Consider the following 16,637-nt stretch of genomic DNA (forward strand, 5'->3'; position numbering starts at 1 on the left):
TAAGATGGAATGTCTTGAGAAAAAACTGGTGATATTTATAAATAAGCAAAAGCATTTAAGATGCTAGGTACGGCTTCAGAAGTCACATACCTCAGGTTCAATCTAAAATGCATAACCATGATATTAAATACTTTTTGTAATATCTTTATATATGTTAGATTCACCCAACTGCTTGGAGGAAATATGACTGTGACAGAGATTACATATTTATTGTTTGCACTGCAAAAATAAATTATACTTACCTTAAAGTTGAATGGATTGCTAAGATTTTCCACTAGGCATTAATATTTCTAAGACATACTTAAGCAGCAGAATATACTTCATTATGTCTTATTCTATATTTAAGTTCAGAGGCATTATCTATACTACACATTTAAATACTTGCTCCTTAGTGTGTTAATTTCCCAACTTCGAGGAGAACTGTATTCCAATCTTTTTATTTAGGTTAAAAGAATGGATCAATTTTTTCCATTTATTATTTGGGATATTTTAATTGATTAGTAAAAATACAACAATGAAAACATAAAAATAGCACAAGAAATTGAGAATGAAGCATGTGGAAATCATGAAGTGCACTGAAAGTAGCAAACGAAAAGCAGTTGAAAGCCAATACAATTTTTTGCTACTCTTCTATATCATGGAGGTTAGGAGCTTTCCTCGCAAATGAGAAGCCACCATATAACTTATAAGAACAAAAATGCACTTATATATAACGTGTGTGCGGGCATGCAAACTGTCCAGATCAGCCACCTGCATTTAATTTATGTTAGACAACAGTCAATGTGTTTAGATAGCCAGCCACTTCCCTTGTAGTCCAACTGATGGAAACATCTCCAGAAAAAGACACAGTTTTTAAAATATACACTGCCAACCTCTGGAGATTATCAGTAACAAATATGTACCAAAACATTTCTGAGTTTATTTTCCAGAACATTTTGGTAAGGTTTTTCTTTTTCTTTTTTTACAACATGTACTCTGCAAATGGTTGTAAAATAAAAATTTTCAAATGGATAAAGAAAATAGAAAAAGCTCTTCAGTGGTCAGTCAAAAGTAGTAAGTGAAGATTGTAAAATATTTATCTGAGTTTTTTAAAAGCACAAGCGCCAGTGATACCTGAGACCTGCAAATATAAACAGAAATTTAAAAACAGTTGGGAACTAGTTAGCAATGGGAAGGAGCTCAGTAAATTTTCATAAACAGAATAGGATACAAGAACTATTTGGCTCTTTAAATACGAATTTGTATATAAGCTATGACAAAAATTTCAGGGCATATGAAAGAACACTGGAAGAAAATATTAGTGTCAACATTTTATCTCATTTTACATTCAAAACAACAATTTCCAGGGGCACCTGGGTGGCTCAGTTGGAGTTTGCCTTCGGCTCAGATCATGATCCTAGCATCCTGGGATCGAGCCCCATATAGAGCCCCACATCTGGCTCCCTGCTCAGCCAGAAGCCTGCTTTTACCTCTACCTCTGCCCCGCCCCTGCTCATGCTTGCACTTTCTCTCAAATAAATAAAATCTTTAAAAAAACAAAAACAAAAACCCAGCTTCCAAAATGAAAAATTCTAACTTGCAGAATATTTTATTTGAATTAAGTTGGCTTTGAAAATTCACTCATATATAAAAGCTCCATTTAAAAAGAGACTGATGGCTCCATAGCTCAGGGGTTAGAGCACTGGTCTTGTAAAAAGAGACTGATATTAGAGATCAAACTTAGTCATTAATGGTTATGTTTCACTATTAATCGCTGTCCATTTAACAGCAGGGATCTAAACTTGTACTATAAACCCAGAACACACTAATTATACAGTTGATCCTTGAACAAGGCCAGGCAGGAGTTAGGGGTACAGACTTCCACCCCAGTCAAAAATCTGCAAATAACTTTTGACTCTCCAAAAACTTAACTACTAATTAAGCCTACTGTTGACTGGAAACTCTACTGATAATATAAACATCCAACTGATGCATATTTTGTATGTTATATGTATCATATGTGTGTGTGTGTGTGTGTATTCTGTAATCTTAAAGTAAAGCTGGAGAAAAAAATTTTTAGAGAAAAGAAAATATTAAGAAACTCATAAGGAAGAGAAAATGCATTCACAGTCCTCTGGGCACATTTACTGAAAAAAATCTGTGTAGGCAGGTCAGGCCAGGCTGGAGGCAGCAGTGGGCCTGGTACCATGATGAATGTGATATTTTGCAGCCTGGGGGCCTTGGAAGAGTCAGCTGCCTGGTGGGCAGGCAGCCACAATGGCCTGGGAATGCAGTACAGCTGCCCCATTGGCCTGCAAGGGCGGCCACCCATGAGTGGGAGGGATGGAGTCCATGGTTGGTAGGGGTGGCCCCAGGCCGGCAGCAGCCCGCACAGCCCCTGAGCTCCGTGCATGGAGGACTAGGGAGCAGGGGTGATGGGCGTGTGGGCTCCCTGTGCAGCACCATCCTGCTCTCTGGGACATGCCTTGCTTCAGCTCAGCATCCAGTCCACCAGCCCTGGGTGTAGACCACCCTGTCGGCAACAGGGGTCAACCTGCAGTGCTCTTCAGTCTTGTGTCCCTGGGAGCTGCTGACAACTTCAACAGGCCTCCCTGAGCCGTCATGGGTCCTCGGAGGGCAGCAGGTTAGTTGCCTTCCATTTAGTCTGATGAAGACTGGGGTGGACAGTTGTAAATAAATGTGTAGCTTTTGCCGTCAACTCTTAAATTAAAAAAAATTCCTATAAGTGGACCTGAGCAGTTCAAATCCATGTTGTTCAGGGTCAACTGTATTTTACAACCAAAGCCATTAGAACATATCTGTATTTTTATACTCTCAAATAGCGCTCAGAAGCATTCACGACCAGGCTCTATCCAGAGGGAGCGCTGGGACACCAAAGACAGCTCCTGCCTACCAACTGAGGAACGGTGATCCTCAGAAGCAGCTGACAGCTTTGACTCTAATTACTTAAATATCTGAATGCTTAAGAGATTAAGTGTCAAAACTTTGTTTCTTGAAATTTGTTTCTATTCTCTTAAGGCAAAGCTCTGTTTTAGATTTTGACATCACTGCTTTAGAAGAGTGTGGGTGAGGGAGTGCCTGGGTGGCTCAGTAGGTTAAACATCTGGCTTCAGCTCAGGTCATGATCCCAGCGTCCTGGGATGGAGTCCTGCACTGGGCTCCCTGCTCAGCCGGGAGTTTGCTTCTCCCTCTGCCCCATCCCCTGCTTGTGATTTCTCTCTCTCTCAAATAAATAAATAAAATCTTAAAAAAAAAAAGTGGGGGGAAGAAGAAGGAGAGTGTGGGTGAGAAACAGTGATGGTAAGGATGGGCGGTCAAATTCCATAACCACAGGGATGGCATAATGATTCTTCTATAATCCCTCCTAGGCAACAGATTTATTATTGTTTTAATTTTTTTAAGCACATGGTTTTCAAATAAGCAGAATGTTTTATCTTACTGACCACAGCTTAGAAGAAGCCTTTCAATTTTCTTCTTTGACATGTTTGGACAAGCAGATGAATGAAATGTTTTCACAGAAACCACAAAACCCACGTCAGGTGTGAAAGAGCTTTTTTTTTGTTTTGTTTTACCTGACAAGTCAAAACTGTAAGACATGCTAAGTGGCCGCATTGCTGAAAAAAGAAAACAAACAATAAAAAGAAAATAATTCAGCTATTAGGAATATATAGGGAGGACAAAAAAGGGAGGAGGATTCAAGAAGACCGTAATGGCACATTTCAGACTTTAAGGCAGAAGGTAGCGAATAAAAATTAGGAACACAACAAAACCATGAATCTTAGTTTCAATTATATCACTAAGACTTGAAATGGAGTAACAATAAAAGAAAAAAAATAACTTTTTAAAGAACTTGTTAAGCATGACAGCATGATACAGATACAAAACATTTTAAAGAAACATAATACAGGATTTTGGCTTAAATATAACATGACTTTAGGGTACAAAATTTTTTAAATTTAAGAATAAATGTGTTCTTAAGTAATTTATTTCAGGATGAAAATCTGACCAAAATCTCTGCCCAAGGTAAAATACTTGATAAAAAATCTCCTTTTGGAACTAGTTTCACAATGCATCACTATACTGCCAATTGCAGGCAATGCAACCTAGCAGCTGCAGAGAGGCCCCAGGAGCCAGAATGTCCGAGTTTGAATCTCAGCTCTGCCACTTACTAGCAGTGTGATTCTGGGAAAGTTACTTAACCTCTCTATGCTTCAGTTACTTAATCTGTAAAATGGGAAGAATGGTATTTATCTCATGAGATTGTTAATGAAGATTAAGTGACCCTACCAAAAAAAGGGGCTTGCACATAGCAAACACTGCTTCACACATAGTAGAAGTTCAATAAATATGGTTTCTTAAAAACAAACTTATTTATTTTCTATTGAAATAATTAGTCCTAAAATTTTTATTACATATGCTTAAAACCACTGAATTGTATAGTTTTATATGGGTGAATTTTATGGTAGATAAATTATGCCCCAAAAAAGGTATTTTTGAAAAAGCTTACTACAAAGATTTGATTAATTTGGGTATTCATGACAGTGAAGTTAACTATTTTTGCTGCAGCCCAAAATTCTTTTTTTTTTTTAATGAGGAAAATTTTAATACATTTTTGAAAAACAGAAAAGTAGACTTGAACAAAAGAAAAGACATATCCTGTTATAGGATAAGATTAGCCAAATTCATAAACTTTGGATGGCAATTCTCCAACTTCATTTTATAAATGCAAATGTGATCCCAATTTTATTATTAATTAATTTTATTAACATATGATATATTATTTGCCCCAGGGCAGCCCAAAAGTTTTATCAGTACCATCTATTCTATGACCTGGCTGAGGTAGGACAGGCACCTTTACGATCAGGAGATGACAGAACCTCAGATACAGTGGGGATGGAAGTATAGGCATAATGGACAGAATGTCTCCCCAGTGCATGTCCTCCAGGTAGACTGCCTGTAGAGTTCTAACACCTAAATTTAATAGACTGTAAGTACTCTCAATACGTTTTTTTGGCAGATGTTTTTAAAGAAATAATTTATACTTAAAATCCAAAATCTCAACACACTATTAAAAAAAAATGATGTGAAGGTAAAGCATTGGGTTAGATCCCAACTACAACTAGGCAAGATGTTGGAATCATAGGTAGCTGTTTTTAAAAGCACTTATGTCAACAAAGGAGATGTGTGTCTTAAAGGGGGCAAATAAAGCAATTATTTGTTGACAATCATTGTCCAATGACCAAGAAATAATATTTTAAGTATTTCATTCTAGTAAGTAAATTAGGATGTAACCTTTAAATAAGCATCTTACTGTTTTAGTTATCTACAGAAAAGTAGTTAGGAATTTTATACTGATGAGAATAATCCTCCACTTACTGCTTAAAAAAAACCCTACATTTTTTGTAGAAATACTTTTCTAGATATGTCTCCTCAGGTAAGGGACATAAAAGCAAAAACAAGCTAATGGGACTACACCAAAATAAAAAGCTTTTGCACAGTGAAGGAAACTATCAACGAAACTAAAAGGCAACCTACTGAATGGGAGAAGGTATTTGCAAATGATATAATGGATAAGGGGTTAATACCCAAAATATATAAAAAACTTAAGTAACTCAACACCAAAACCCCCAAATAATACAATTAAAAATGGGCAGAGTTTATGAATAGACATTTCTCCAAAGAAGACATCCAGATGGCCAACAGACACATGAAAAGATGCTTACCATCACTCATTATCAGGGAAATGCAAATCAAACCCACAATGAGATATCACTTCACACCTGTCAGAATTGCTAAAATAAAAATATAAGAAACAACAAGTGTTGGCAAGGATGTGGAGAAAAAAGAACACTTATGCACTGGTGGTGGGAATGTAAACTGTTGCAGCTACTATAGAAAACTGTATGCAGGTTCCTCAAAAAATTAAAAATAGAATTACCATATGATCCAGTAATTCTACTACTGGGTATTTATCCAAAGAAAATGAAAACATTAATTTGAAAAGATATATGCTCCTCTATGTTTACTGCAGCATTATTTACAATTGCTAAGAAATGGAAGTAGCCCAAGCGTCCATCAACTGATGAATGGATAAAGAAGATGTGGAATGGATAAAGAAGAAAAGAAGATGTGTGTGTTTGTGTATATACAGCCACACAACGGAATATTGTTCAGCCATAAAAAAGAATGAAATCTTACCATTTGCAACAACATGGATGGATTTAAAGGATATGATGTTAAGTGAAATATGTCGGTTAGAGAAAGACAAATACCGTATTTGGAATTTAAGAAACTAAACAAATGAACAAAGGAAAAAGAGACAAAGAAAAAAGATCTTGGTGGTTACCAGAGGGCAGGCGGGTGAGGGGATGGGTAAAATAGGTGAAGGGGACAAAGAGTACATTTAACCTAATGAGCACTGAGAAATGTATAAAACTGCTGAATCATTATATGTACACCTGAAACTAATATAACAGTGTAGGTTAACTCTACTTGAATTAAAAAAACCTACCTATTTAAAAAATTCTGCATTTCTGTAAAAGGCATCCGAATCAGCAAAGAAGTCAAACTCTCACTCATCACAGATGACATGATACTCTATGTGGAAAACCCAAAAGACTCCACCCCAAAATTGCTAGAACTCATACAGGAATTCAGCAAAGTCACAGGATATAAAATCAATGCACAGACATCAGTTGCATTCCTATACACTAACAATGAGAGAGAAGAAAGAGAAATAAAGGATCCCATTTACAATTGCACCAAAACCCATAAGATACCTAGGAATAAATGCTCATGGATTGGAAGAACAAATATTGTTAAAATGTCTATTCTGCCTACAGCAATCTATACGTATATTCAGTGCAATCCCTATCAACTTTCTTCACAGAACTGGAACAAATAATCCTAAAATTTGTATGGAGCCAGAAAAGACCCTGAAGAGCCAATGGAATGTTGAAAAAGAAAAACAAAGCTGTTGGCAGCACAATCCTGAAGTTCAAGCTTTATTATAAAGCTGTGATCATTAAGACAGCATGGTACTGGCACAGAAGCAGACACATAAATCAGTGGAACAGAATACAGAACTCAGAAATGGACACTCAACTCTATGGTCAACTCATCCTCAACAAAGCAGGAAAGAATGTCCAATGGAAAAGAGATGGTCTCTTCAACAAATGGTTTTGGGAAAACTGGACAGCCACATGCAGAAGAATGAAACCGGGCCATTTTCTTACACCACACACAAAAATAGACTAAAAATGGATGAAATAGTTAAATGTGAGACAGGAATCCATCAAAATCCTTGAGAAGAACACAGGCAGCAACCTCTGTGACCTTGGCCTGCAACTTCTTGCTAGACACGTCTCCAAAGACAAGGGAAACAAAGGCAAAAATGAACTATTGGGCCTTCATCAAGAGAAAAAGCTTTTGTACAGCAAAGGAAATAGTGGACAAAAACAAAAGACAACCAGTGGAATGGGAGAAGATATTTGCCAATGTGTAATCAGATAAAGGGCTAATATCCAAAACCTATAAAGAACTTATCAAACTCAACACCCAAAGAACAAATAGTCCAATCAGGCAGGGCGCCTGGGTGCCTCAGTTGGTTAAGTACCTGCCTTCGGTTTGGGTCATGATCTCAGTGTCCCGCCTTGGGCTCCCTGCTCAGAGAGGAGTCTGCTTCTCCCTCTCCCTCTCCCCCTACCCCCTGCTCATCTCTCTCTATCAAATAGATAAAATCTTTTTAAAAAATCCAATCAGGAAATGGGCAGAAGACATGACAGACATTTCTCCAAAGAGGACATACAAATCAAATGGCCAACAGACACATGAAAAAGTGCTCAACATCGGCATCTGGGAAATACAAATCAAAACCACAATGAGATATCACTTCACACCAGTCAGAATGGCTAAAATTAACAAGTCAGGAAATGACAGAGGTTGGCAAGGATGTTGAGAAAGGGGAACCCTCCTACACTGTTGGTGGGAATGCAAGCTGGTGCAGCCACTCTGGAAAACAGTATAGAGGTTCCTCAAAAAGTTGAAAACAGAGCTACCCTATGACCCAGCAATTGGACTACTAGGTATTTATCCCAAAGATACAAATATAGTGATCTGAAGGGGGAACCTACACCCCAATGTTTATAGCAGAAATGCCCACAATAGCCAAACAATGGATAGAGCCAGATGTCCACTGACAGATGAGGGGATAAAGATGTGAGATACACACACACACACACACAATGGAATACTACTCCACCATAAAAAAAAAAAAAAAAGGAATCTTGCCTTTGCAACAATGTGGACAGAACTAGACAGTATTATGTTGAACGAAATAAGTCAATCAGAGAAAGACAATTATCATATCTCACTCATATGTGGAATTTAAGAAACAAAACAGAGGAACATAAGGGAAGGGAGGGAAAAAATAAAACAAGACGAAATCAGAGAGGGAGACAACCATAAGAGACTCTTTTTTTTTTTTTAAAAGATTTTATTTATTTATTTGACAGAGAGAAATCACAAGTAGGCAGAGAGGCAGGCAGAGAGAGAGGAGGAAGCAGGCTCCCCGCTGAGCAGAAAGCCCGATGTGGGGCTTGAACCCAGGACCTGGGATCATGACCTGAGCCGAAGGCAGCGGCTTAACCCACTGAGCCACCCAGGCGCCCCCATAAGAGACTCTTAATTATAGGAAACAAACAGGGTTGCGGGAGGGGAGGGGGTTGGAGGGATGGAGTATCCAGGTGATGAACATTAAGGAGAGCATGTGATATAATGAGAGTGGGCATTATATAAGACAGATGAATCACTGAACTCTACCTCTGAAATTAATAATACACTATATGTAACAAAAAAAATTCATAGCAGAAACTTGAAGTTCAATGATCAAGATATTCTAGATGCAGAAATTATGTATTTCAAACAGAAAAGGGTTTCAAAATTTAACTAATATTCACTGAACAGGAGAAATAAGTGTTCTACCTCAAAATGCCGACTTTACAAAAGTGCTATAAAATTACTTTTTAATGTTTTTCTAAAGAAAAATCTAAACATTTATTAATTATAATTATTTATAATTAATTATTATTAAGACTTCTATGAAGGAATATTACAATTAACCCTTGCAGAAGTAAATATCTAGTTTCTTCTGTCCCTAATCTGATTGATCTGATCATAGTATTTATACATGCATTAGTGTGAGGTTTTCAAATAAATATCTGTGAATCATAAAAAAGTCCTGCATTTCTGAATTCAAATACTATTGACTCTAGATTTTCCTAATTATACACAGCAAATAAAAGATAAATATTCTCAAAACACTTGCCACCCTTCTCTAATATCTTCTCATTCTGTTCTTCTCTGATATATGAATCTGTCTTTTGAAATACGACTGACCACTGCATAAGAAAGGGATGCTCTTGGGACGCCTGGGTGGCTCAGTTGGTTAAGCAGCTGCCTTCGGCTCAGGTCATGATCCCAGTGTCCTGGGATCGAGTCCCACATCGGGCTCCTTGCTTGGCGGGGAGCCTGCTTCTTCCTCTGCCTCTGCCTGCCATTCTGTCTGCCTGTGCTCGCTCGCTCTCCTCTCTCTCTGACAAGTAAATTTAAAAAAAAAAAAAAAGAAAGAAAGGGATGCTCTTATTTCTTGGAAGATGAGGTTTGGATCTTTTCCAAGCTCTATGTGCCACAAAGAGGAGAGAAATCAAGCATAACAGGAATTAAGAAGTTTATGGAAAAGATGTTTTTTAAAGGTACAATTTATATTTAAAACCCCAAATCTCAATTCAGTATGAGATGTTAGGAAAAAGAAAATGATTGGACATGAACTGAGACTGATACACAAGAACAGCATTTTCAGACTTGACGGGGAAAAAAATGCTTGAAGTCTGTCAAGCAATAGGGAAATAAAACACAATTTAGCCATACATCAGGATACCCTATTTAATGACATGGGAAGATGTTTGCATCGCACACAATGTTAAGTGAAGAGAACAGAATACTGTGCATACAGTTCTTGTCTCGGGTTCATACTGCACAAGTAGATTCACAGTGGAGGGTAACATTTCTTCTTTAAAGATTGACACATTTCCCCAATTTCTATAGTGGGATTCTGCTCACAATTAATTACATGGAGGGGAAACGTTATAAAAATATTTAGGAAAACTCCTCAAGTTCATTCTGCCAACCTCATCCTAGTCAAACTCCCTAAAGTGAAACTGTATAGTAAGAACCAATGTAGATCTGCAGAAATCAAGCCAAATCCCTTACTTTCCAGTAAGATTCAAGATCAGTTTGGATGCGGAATTGTAGAAGTAAGACTCTTACAGAATGAACAATCATTTTCTGTAACAGCTTAATTCTGATTATTGTGAAACACCATTTATAAGGTTAAAATAAAAAATAAAATAAAATAATAAGATATGCTCGCATCATAAATTTGATATTTAATTATTTTAAAAAAAATTTATTTGAACGTGACAGAGAGAGAGAGACAGAGCATGCCAGCGTGCAAATGAGGGAAGGGGCAGAGGGACAGAATATCCAAGCAGACTCCCATGCTGAGCTCCGAGCCCGACATGGGGTTCCATCCTAGAAGCCATGAGATCGGGACCAAGAGTTGGTCACTTAACCGACTGAGCACCCAGGCACCTCTGATACTTAATTATTCTCTGGTGGGTTTCCTGTTATTTAGCATCTAGTTTGTTTAAAGTGGAACAGAAGAATATGTATGTGACAAAGGCTTGCAATGACCCTTTCAAGCAATGAGGGTGTCCCCTTGACACAGGGACTGCCAGTCTATCCCTCAGATGGCCTCACTAATGCCTTCTGATTGGCTGCTGTTAATGGTCTTGCAGCATGAACATGCATGACATTCTGGCATCATTCTTCTGCAAGCATTTGCGGGCGGGCCTTATGCCTGTTCATCTCTGCACCCCAGGAGATGACATGATTGTTTAATACAAAGTAAAGGTTCAAAAACTATTGGAAAAGTGAAGGAACTATAAGTTAAATATCATCCACATTGTATAAGAACATTATGCCTAGCTTGTTCTTTTCTCTATTCTCCCATCCAAGTACTAACCAGGCCCAACCCTGCTTAGCGTCCAAGAACAGACAAGATCTGGCGTGTTCAGGTTGGTATGGCGGTAAACTCCTTTCTCTATTCTGTGGGTACTTTCACTGAAGCAGACAATCTTTCAGCCTAATCACTCTGTACTGTAAATCACGAAGCTTTTTTTTCTCATGGTAATATATTTATTTTGCCTCATGGTTTTGTTGAAATCTTTTCTTTTACCCCCATTGTTTCCTCTCAAGGTAACCAAATTTAAAAAATCCAGTCTTAAGCTAGCATCCCATAATATCGCTTCCTTATTTTTCCACAGTGTTCTTACTCTTTGAGGCTTTGTACTCTTTAGGAAACCAAGGAAAGCTATGGACCCTCTCTCCAGAAAAATGCACATACATAGAGTTTGTGAAATAAGCACATATTTTTTATATTTCTGGGGACTCACAGATTCTCATCAGGCCCATTCGAGGACTCTCAGGAGAAGAACTCTTGCCACACATGGCTTCTATGTTTTAGATCACTATTATACAAATGTTTATATGGATTTGTCACTTAGCAGGCTTTAAACATTATTTTTTGAAGATAACGCTTGCTGCCATAAAAATTAGACAGGGATAAACTGATACAACCGTTACTCACTCAGTAGATTTGTAACTGGAAGGTACGTTAAATTACTTCAGGACCCATGGAATCACTTCTAAACAATGAACAGGACAGATGTGGGCCCTGCTGGCAAGAAGGTCTCAAGGTAAAAGAAGGGCTGAGAGTTTAACAAAAGGATACCAACATGACATTACTGAAGAGCTTGAGGCTGGAAGCAGGGACAGTGGTCAGAGATGATGTGATAAACTAGACAAGAGAAGACGACAGACTGGTTTAGGATAGTGTTGGGCTAACAAAGGGGGAAAACTAACATGATCCAGAATCAGAAACATCAACAGGGATGGCTGTTAGATAGGAGTCAGAGATGATGCGGAGGTTCTGCCTTGAGCACGCTAAGATGGGGAAACAGGAGAAGATGGTTTGGGAGAAAACAGATGGGTTCCCTGTCCTGCTGTAGGCCCTAGCTCACAGTCAGATGGATGAATGGGTGTGAGCTCAGCGAGAAGGGTACACAGATGAGAGCTTTATTAGCCAGAACAAAAACTATGGAAAAGGGTATAGTTGCTCAGAGAGAGGTGAGTCCAGAATAGAAATCTGAAGGACCAAGCAGAGTCTAAAAGGGCAGGAAAGAGATCAGTGGAGAAAACAAGGAGAGTGTGGTTCCTCTACTGTTCAGATGTCACTATCATCTATTTTCCTAAAGGAAGTTTCTCTGAATTCTTTGGGCATCTTTAATCTTACAAATAGGTGGAGAATTGTATAAACAAAAATGTTTACAAACATTTTATAAGATGTTCTTTCTATAAATCAAAATCAATATGCGTTTATGGTACATATTAAAAACATTAAATAAATATAAAGGAAGCTTGGGAATAAGTTAGGTGGTTATCAGGTAACAATCGATGCTTTCCACATAATGCTATATCTTTAAAACCATTAAGACAACAGAAACGTGAAGTAAAACTATTATATCATATTTCTAAAACATAATAGCTTTGTATACATATTAAAATTTATGAGGTATTTTGACCACAATCCTATTTAATTCTTACACAGAAGCCATAATTAAAGTACAGAGGAATTTTTATCTCCCTTCTGCCAATCAAGAAATCAACACTCAGAGAGGTAAAGGGGCTCTCCCAAAACCACAGTCTAGAGAATGGCAGAGCAATTCCTACTAGGCCATGACGCTCTCATGTAGTTTAATATCATATGGGAAAAGAATTTCCTAACTCTCTTGAGTTTCAAGTATAAGCTTCGAGTAAGTGTGTATGTGAGAGAGGAACAAACACTGCTCTTAAACACTGCACCATTATGCCACTACTTTTCCCTGGGCTAGCTGGATAGAGACACTGCTCCAAGTGGCCGAGGCTAGACCAGCATCAGACTCACCTAATCTGCTGCGTCTAATCTCCTCTGGTGAGACGGGCCGCAGCTTTCTTTCTGCTTTGATTTCTTCTAAGATTCTTTCATGGAGGCTCCGTGGCCGTGGTGGAGTGGGTTTCAGTTTTCTGGCTGAGACCTTAGAGGGGAAAAAAAAGTCATGGCTATAGACTTCAGTAGTTGTCCTTAAATAATTCTTACTGAAGTCCATTCCTATAGTACAGTACTATGAAATTGTATTTCATTGATTGCAACACTGTTTGATAAAAGACTAAGCAATAGGGAGATTACTGGATCTCACAGAAACTTAGTCATATGCGCTCAACCAATCGTAAGGAGTCCGTTTCGCTGAAGTTATAATTATGTTCACAATAGGCTACCAGGATAGGCAATCAACTGGAATGTAACCTATACTTATTACTATTACTGTTTTTAAAAGTAACATTTTTGAATAAATCATCACAACCCGCTTAGATTGCTATTGTTATCTTCTTTCTATAGTTGAAGAAATAAAAGCTCAGAGAGGCTGATTAATTTACTCAGGGACATGTGGCTACTCAACTGCACCACAAGTCAGGTTGTTTTGAGTTAAAACATCCTAAAACAGCCTTGTATTGAATAATTTCAAGTATTTTTTCTGTGACTGAAGAATATAACTTACAATTAGACTTCATCATTCTGAGAATAAAAGATTGGTGTAGAAACTACCTCGAGAGCGGAGTTCAAGAGACCACATCCTAGAGGAGAGCACATTGCTACAAGACCTCCAACCAAGGGGAACACTCAGATCACATACCGGATTTAAAGGGGGTCTTGATCTGATGAAGTCCAGGATGATTTCATGAGCACTTTTTTTTAACCTAGGGGGAATATCACCGTTGACCTGAAATGAGACAAAAAGTACAAGATTCATATGACTATAGGATTATCATTATAAGTTTCTGGGTACAGCTCTTACCTACTGGAAGTGTACTTTGGCTCTACCAAAGATGTGTTCTGAATCAATAAAATGGAGAATAAATAGCTGAGTGATTCAGAGCAAAAACAACCATGCAGAGCTGAAGAAAATACAAGTTCATAAAGTGAATCATTAGTTCTACCACTTGGGGGAAATGTATATTAGATGCATCCTTTCCTACAAAAAGTTTCTAAAATTATGAATATGAATGGAATAAATAATATTACACTTATTATTTTATAACTTATAAAGCCTTTTACTTCTTACTTTCATCCTTGTACAAAACCTAGGAAGGACTGGTGACACGAGTCATATATTGTAGATAAAACTCAGGCTCATGTCAAGGAGGGAATCTGCCTCATTCACAAAATTAGTAAGTTCAAGAGTTTTGGTAGAGCCCTCATCTGTCTCTGACTCCTGCTGTAACGTACTCTCTTTTTATAGCAATGTGTTAGAAATTTTTACAAGCAATTTAAGAAAACCTCAGAAATCCACAAAAATTGACAATCTAAACTCACATTTTACCACCCCAGAAGTCACAGTTGTGACCATTTTGTCCCATTTATTTCCCAGTCTTAATGTGAAAAAAATAGAACCTGCTAGGTATTTTCTGTCATGCTCCTCATGAAAGATGGATGAAAAAAATGTTAACAAGTTAATAAATTTTTAAAAATGACAAATACCTAATACTTCTTAAAATCCAGAAATTAGCATATTATTTTTATTAATGCACTGCCTGAAAAATCTCCTTTCCCCCTCTACTTTGGAGACGTACTCTTTGATTACCCCACAATATTCTAATAACTTTATATTAATTTTGTTGGAGAGAAGAAAAGGATAGTTTGGTTATTCCTCTTGCATTGACAGTTGACTGCTAGTACTTGGCTTAAGGAGGGCATGTCTGCTAGCAGCCGACCTGGAGGCCTAACGTGACACGACAACCCCCTACCTATGGATTTGGTAGTACAAAAGATTTTTTACAAAATCATTGTATGGAACAACTCTTGAACAGGATAATATGTATCTTTCTAGCCATTTTTCACATGATTTTACTTCAATGTTTACTTTCCCTCACAATAGCAGTGTTTAGGGCACTGGTTTAAATAAGGCTAGGCTTGTAAATCCTGTTCCCCAAACAAGCACGTTAAGTTCAGTTTCCACACTGGCCAGAAACTATCCTGGATCCCAATTACAAAATGTGCGTCAGTGCTCATGAGGTAGATGGCAGAACAGTGTGGATGTGAGTCAGTGAAAGTCCTCACCAGGAGGAAAATGTAACTTTGTGCTAATACCATTGTGCTGCTGACTCAATGAAATTATTTTCCTATAAATACACAGCACATACTGAAACAAGCTCTCTGAATTGCAATGATAAATGATTCCTGCGTGAACATAAATAGTGGAGCCACAAGTAAATAAGACATTTATACAACTCGATCCCGTATCTGAGCCACAATGCCTTAACTTCTAAATAAAAGATGTCGTTTCTACATCTTCATTTTTAAAAGGTGAGTTATTTGAAGCTATCTGATGGGATTAAAGTATTTCACTCAGACATTTTGAAAAAAGCCAACCGAAATGTTTTACACTTCTATAACTTAATATCCTGAATAATATCCAGTATGGCTAAGCCACCAATTTCCAACATCAGCACAATTGTACCCAAAACAGAGGATAACTATAGTATGGTTATGGAGTTTAAACCTGAGGATTAAATTAAAACATCTCAGCACAGTACTTCAGGTACAGATAGACCATCTTTGAAAAGTTTCTGTGTTTACTCTTTATAAAAATATTTGTTTTTAAAGAAATTAGAAAGTAGCATTATACTGGTAAGAATAAAAATATTCTTTTAACACCCAGTTTTTGAAGATCAAATGAGTAGTTGAATTTGCACTCTCATTTATCAAGCACATTTATATAATAAAGGAATTAATAAGAATTTTAGCTTTTTAGATTGAAATCTTGCAAACTTCCCCATATGAACTTGCTCACACTGGAACCTCCATCTGCCCAATTCCTTGCACAGGGGCTTAGTATACTTACTTAAGTGAACTGCATGGATTTAATCAGAGAAAGACATGAAAGGAAAACAACAGTGGCTACCACGAAGCAGAAACAGCTATCCATTTGTCTTCATTTCCTACCCACAAGCTCCAAGTTAAAAAACTGTATTATTTATATCTAAATAGATTAAATGGCAAGCAGATGCATCGCTGGTAATTATTACAAAGAACACATTTATAAATTGTGTTTATAATCACCTGTCATTCCGAAGCTCACAGAACCTTCAACAAACAAAAAGCTTAAATAACTTGAGCCTTGAAAAAACTTTTTTCTTCTGTTTTTGTCTTAAGTAAAGCAGAACCACTAATGATGACATAAGATCACAACGAAAACTGTACAAAGCCGATCTAAAGTTTATGGATTAATATTGGGCCCCAATCAGATTTCTTTTCCCTCAGCCTTACTGAGGTTGAATTGACAAAGAAAAATTATGCATATTTAAAGTGTATGGCCTGATTATTTGATATGTGTATATGCACTGTGAAATGCTTGCCTCAACCAAGCTAATTAACACATCCTCACACAGTTACTGGTTTTTTTTTTTTTTTTTTTTGTGGG

The 16,637-nt window shown here is 37.4% G+C and overlaps 1 protein-coding gene across 4 annotated transcripts in view; it reads right to left on the minus strand.

Moving 5' to 3' along the window:
* The window catches only part of SPIRE1 (spire type actin nucleation factor 1), a 183,141-nt gene that overhangs the window by 32,684 nt on the left and 133,820 nt on the right, over positions 1-16,637 (minus strand). For all 4 annotated transcript variants that reach the window (XM_047697137.1, XM_047697136.1, XM_047697138.1 and 1 more), the window contains 2 exons: positions 13,851-13,937; positions 13,064-13,193 (listed from right to left, as the gene is read on the minus strand). In XM_047697137.1, coding sequence (XP_047553093.1) covers positions 13,064-13,193; positions 13,851-13,937 — 217 coding nt within the window. The remainder of the gene's footprint in view (positions 1-13,063; positions 13,194-13,850; positions 13,938-16,637) is intronic.

This window comes from Lutra lutra, chromosome 12 (genome assembly GCF_902655055.1).
Source record: "Lutra lutra chromosome 12, mLutLut1.2, whole genome shotgun sequence".
NCBI lineage: Eukaryota > Metazoa > Chordata > Mammalia > Carnivora > Mustelidae > Lutra > Lutra lutra.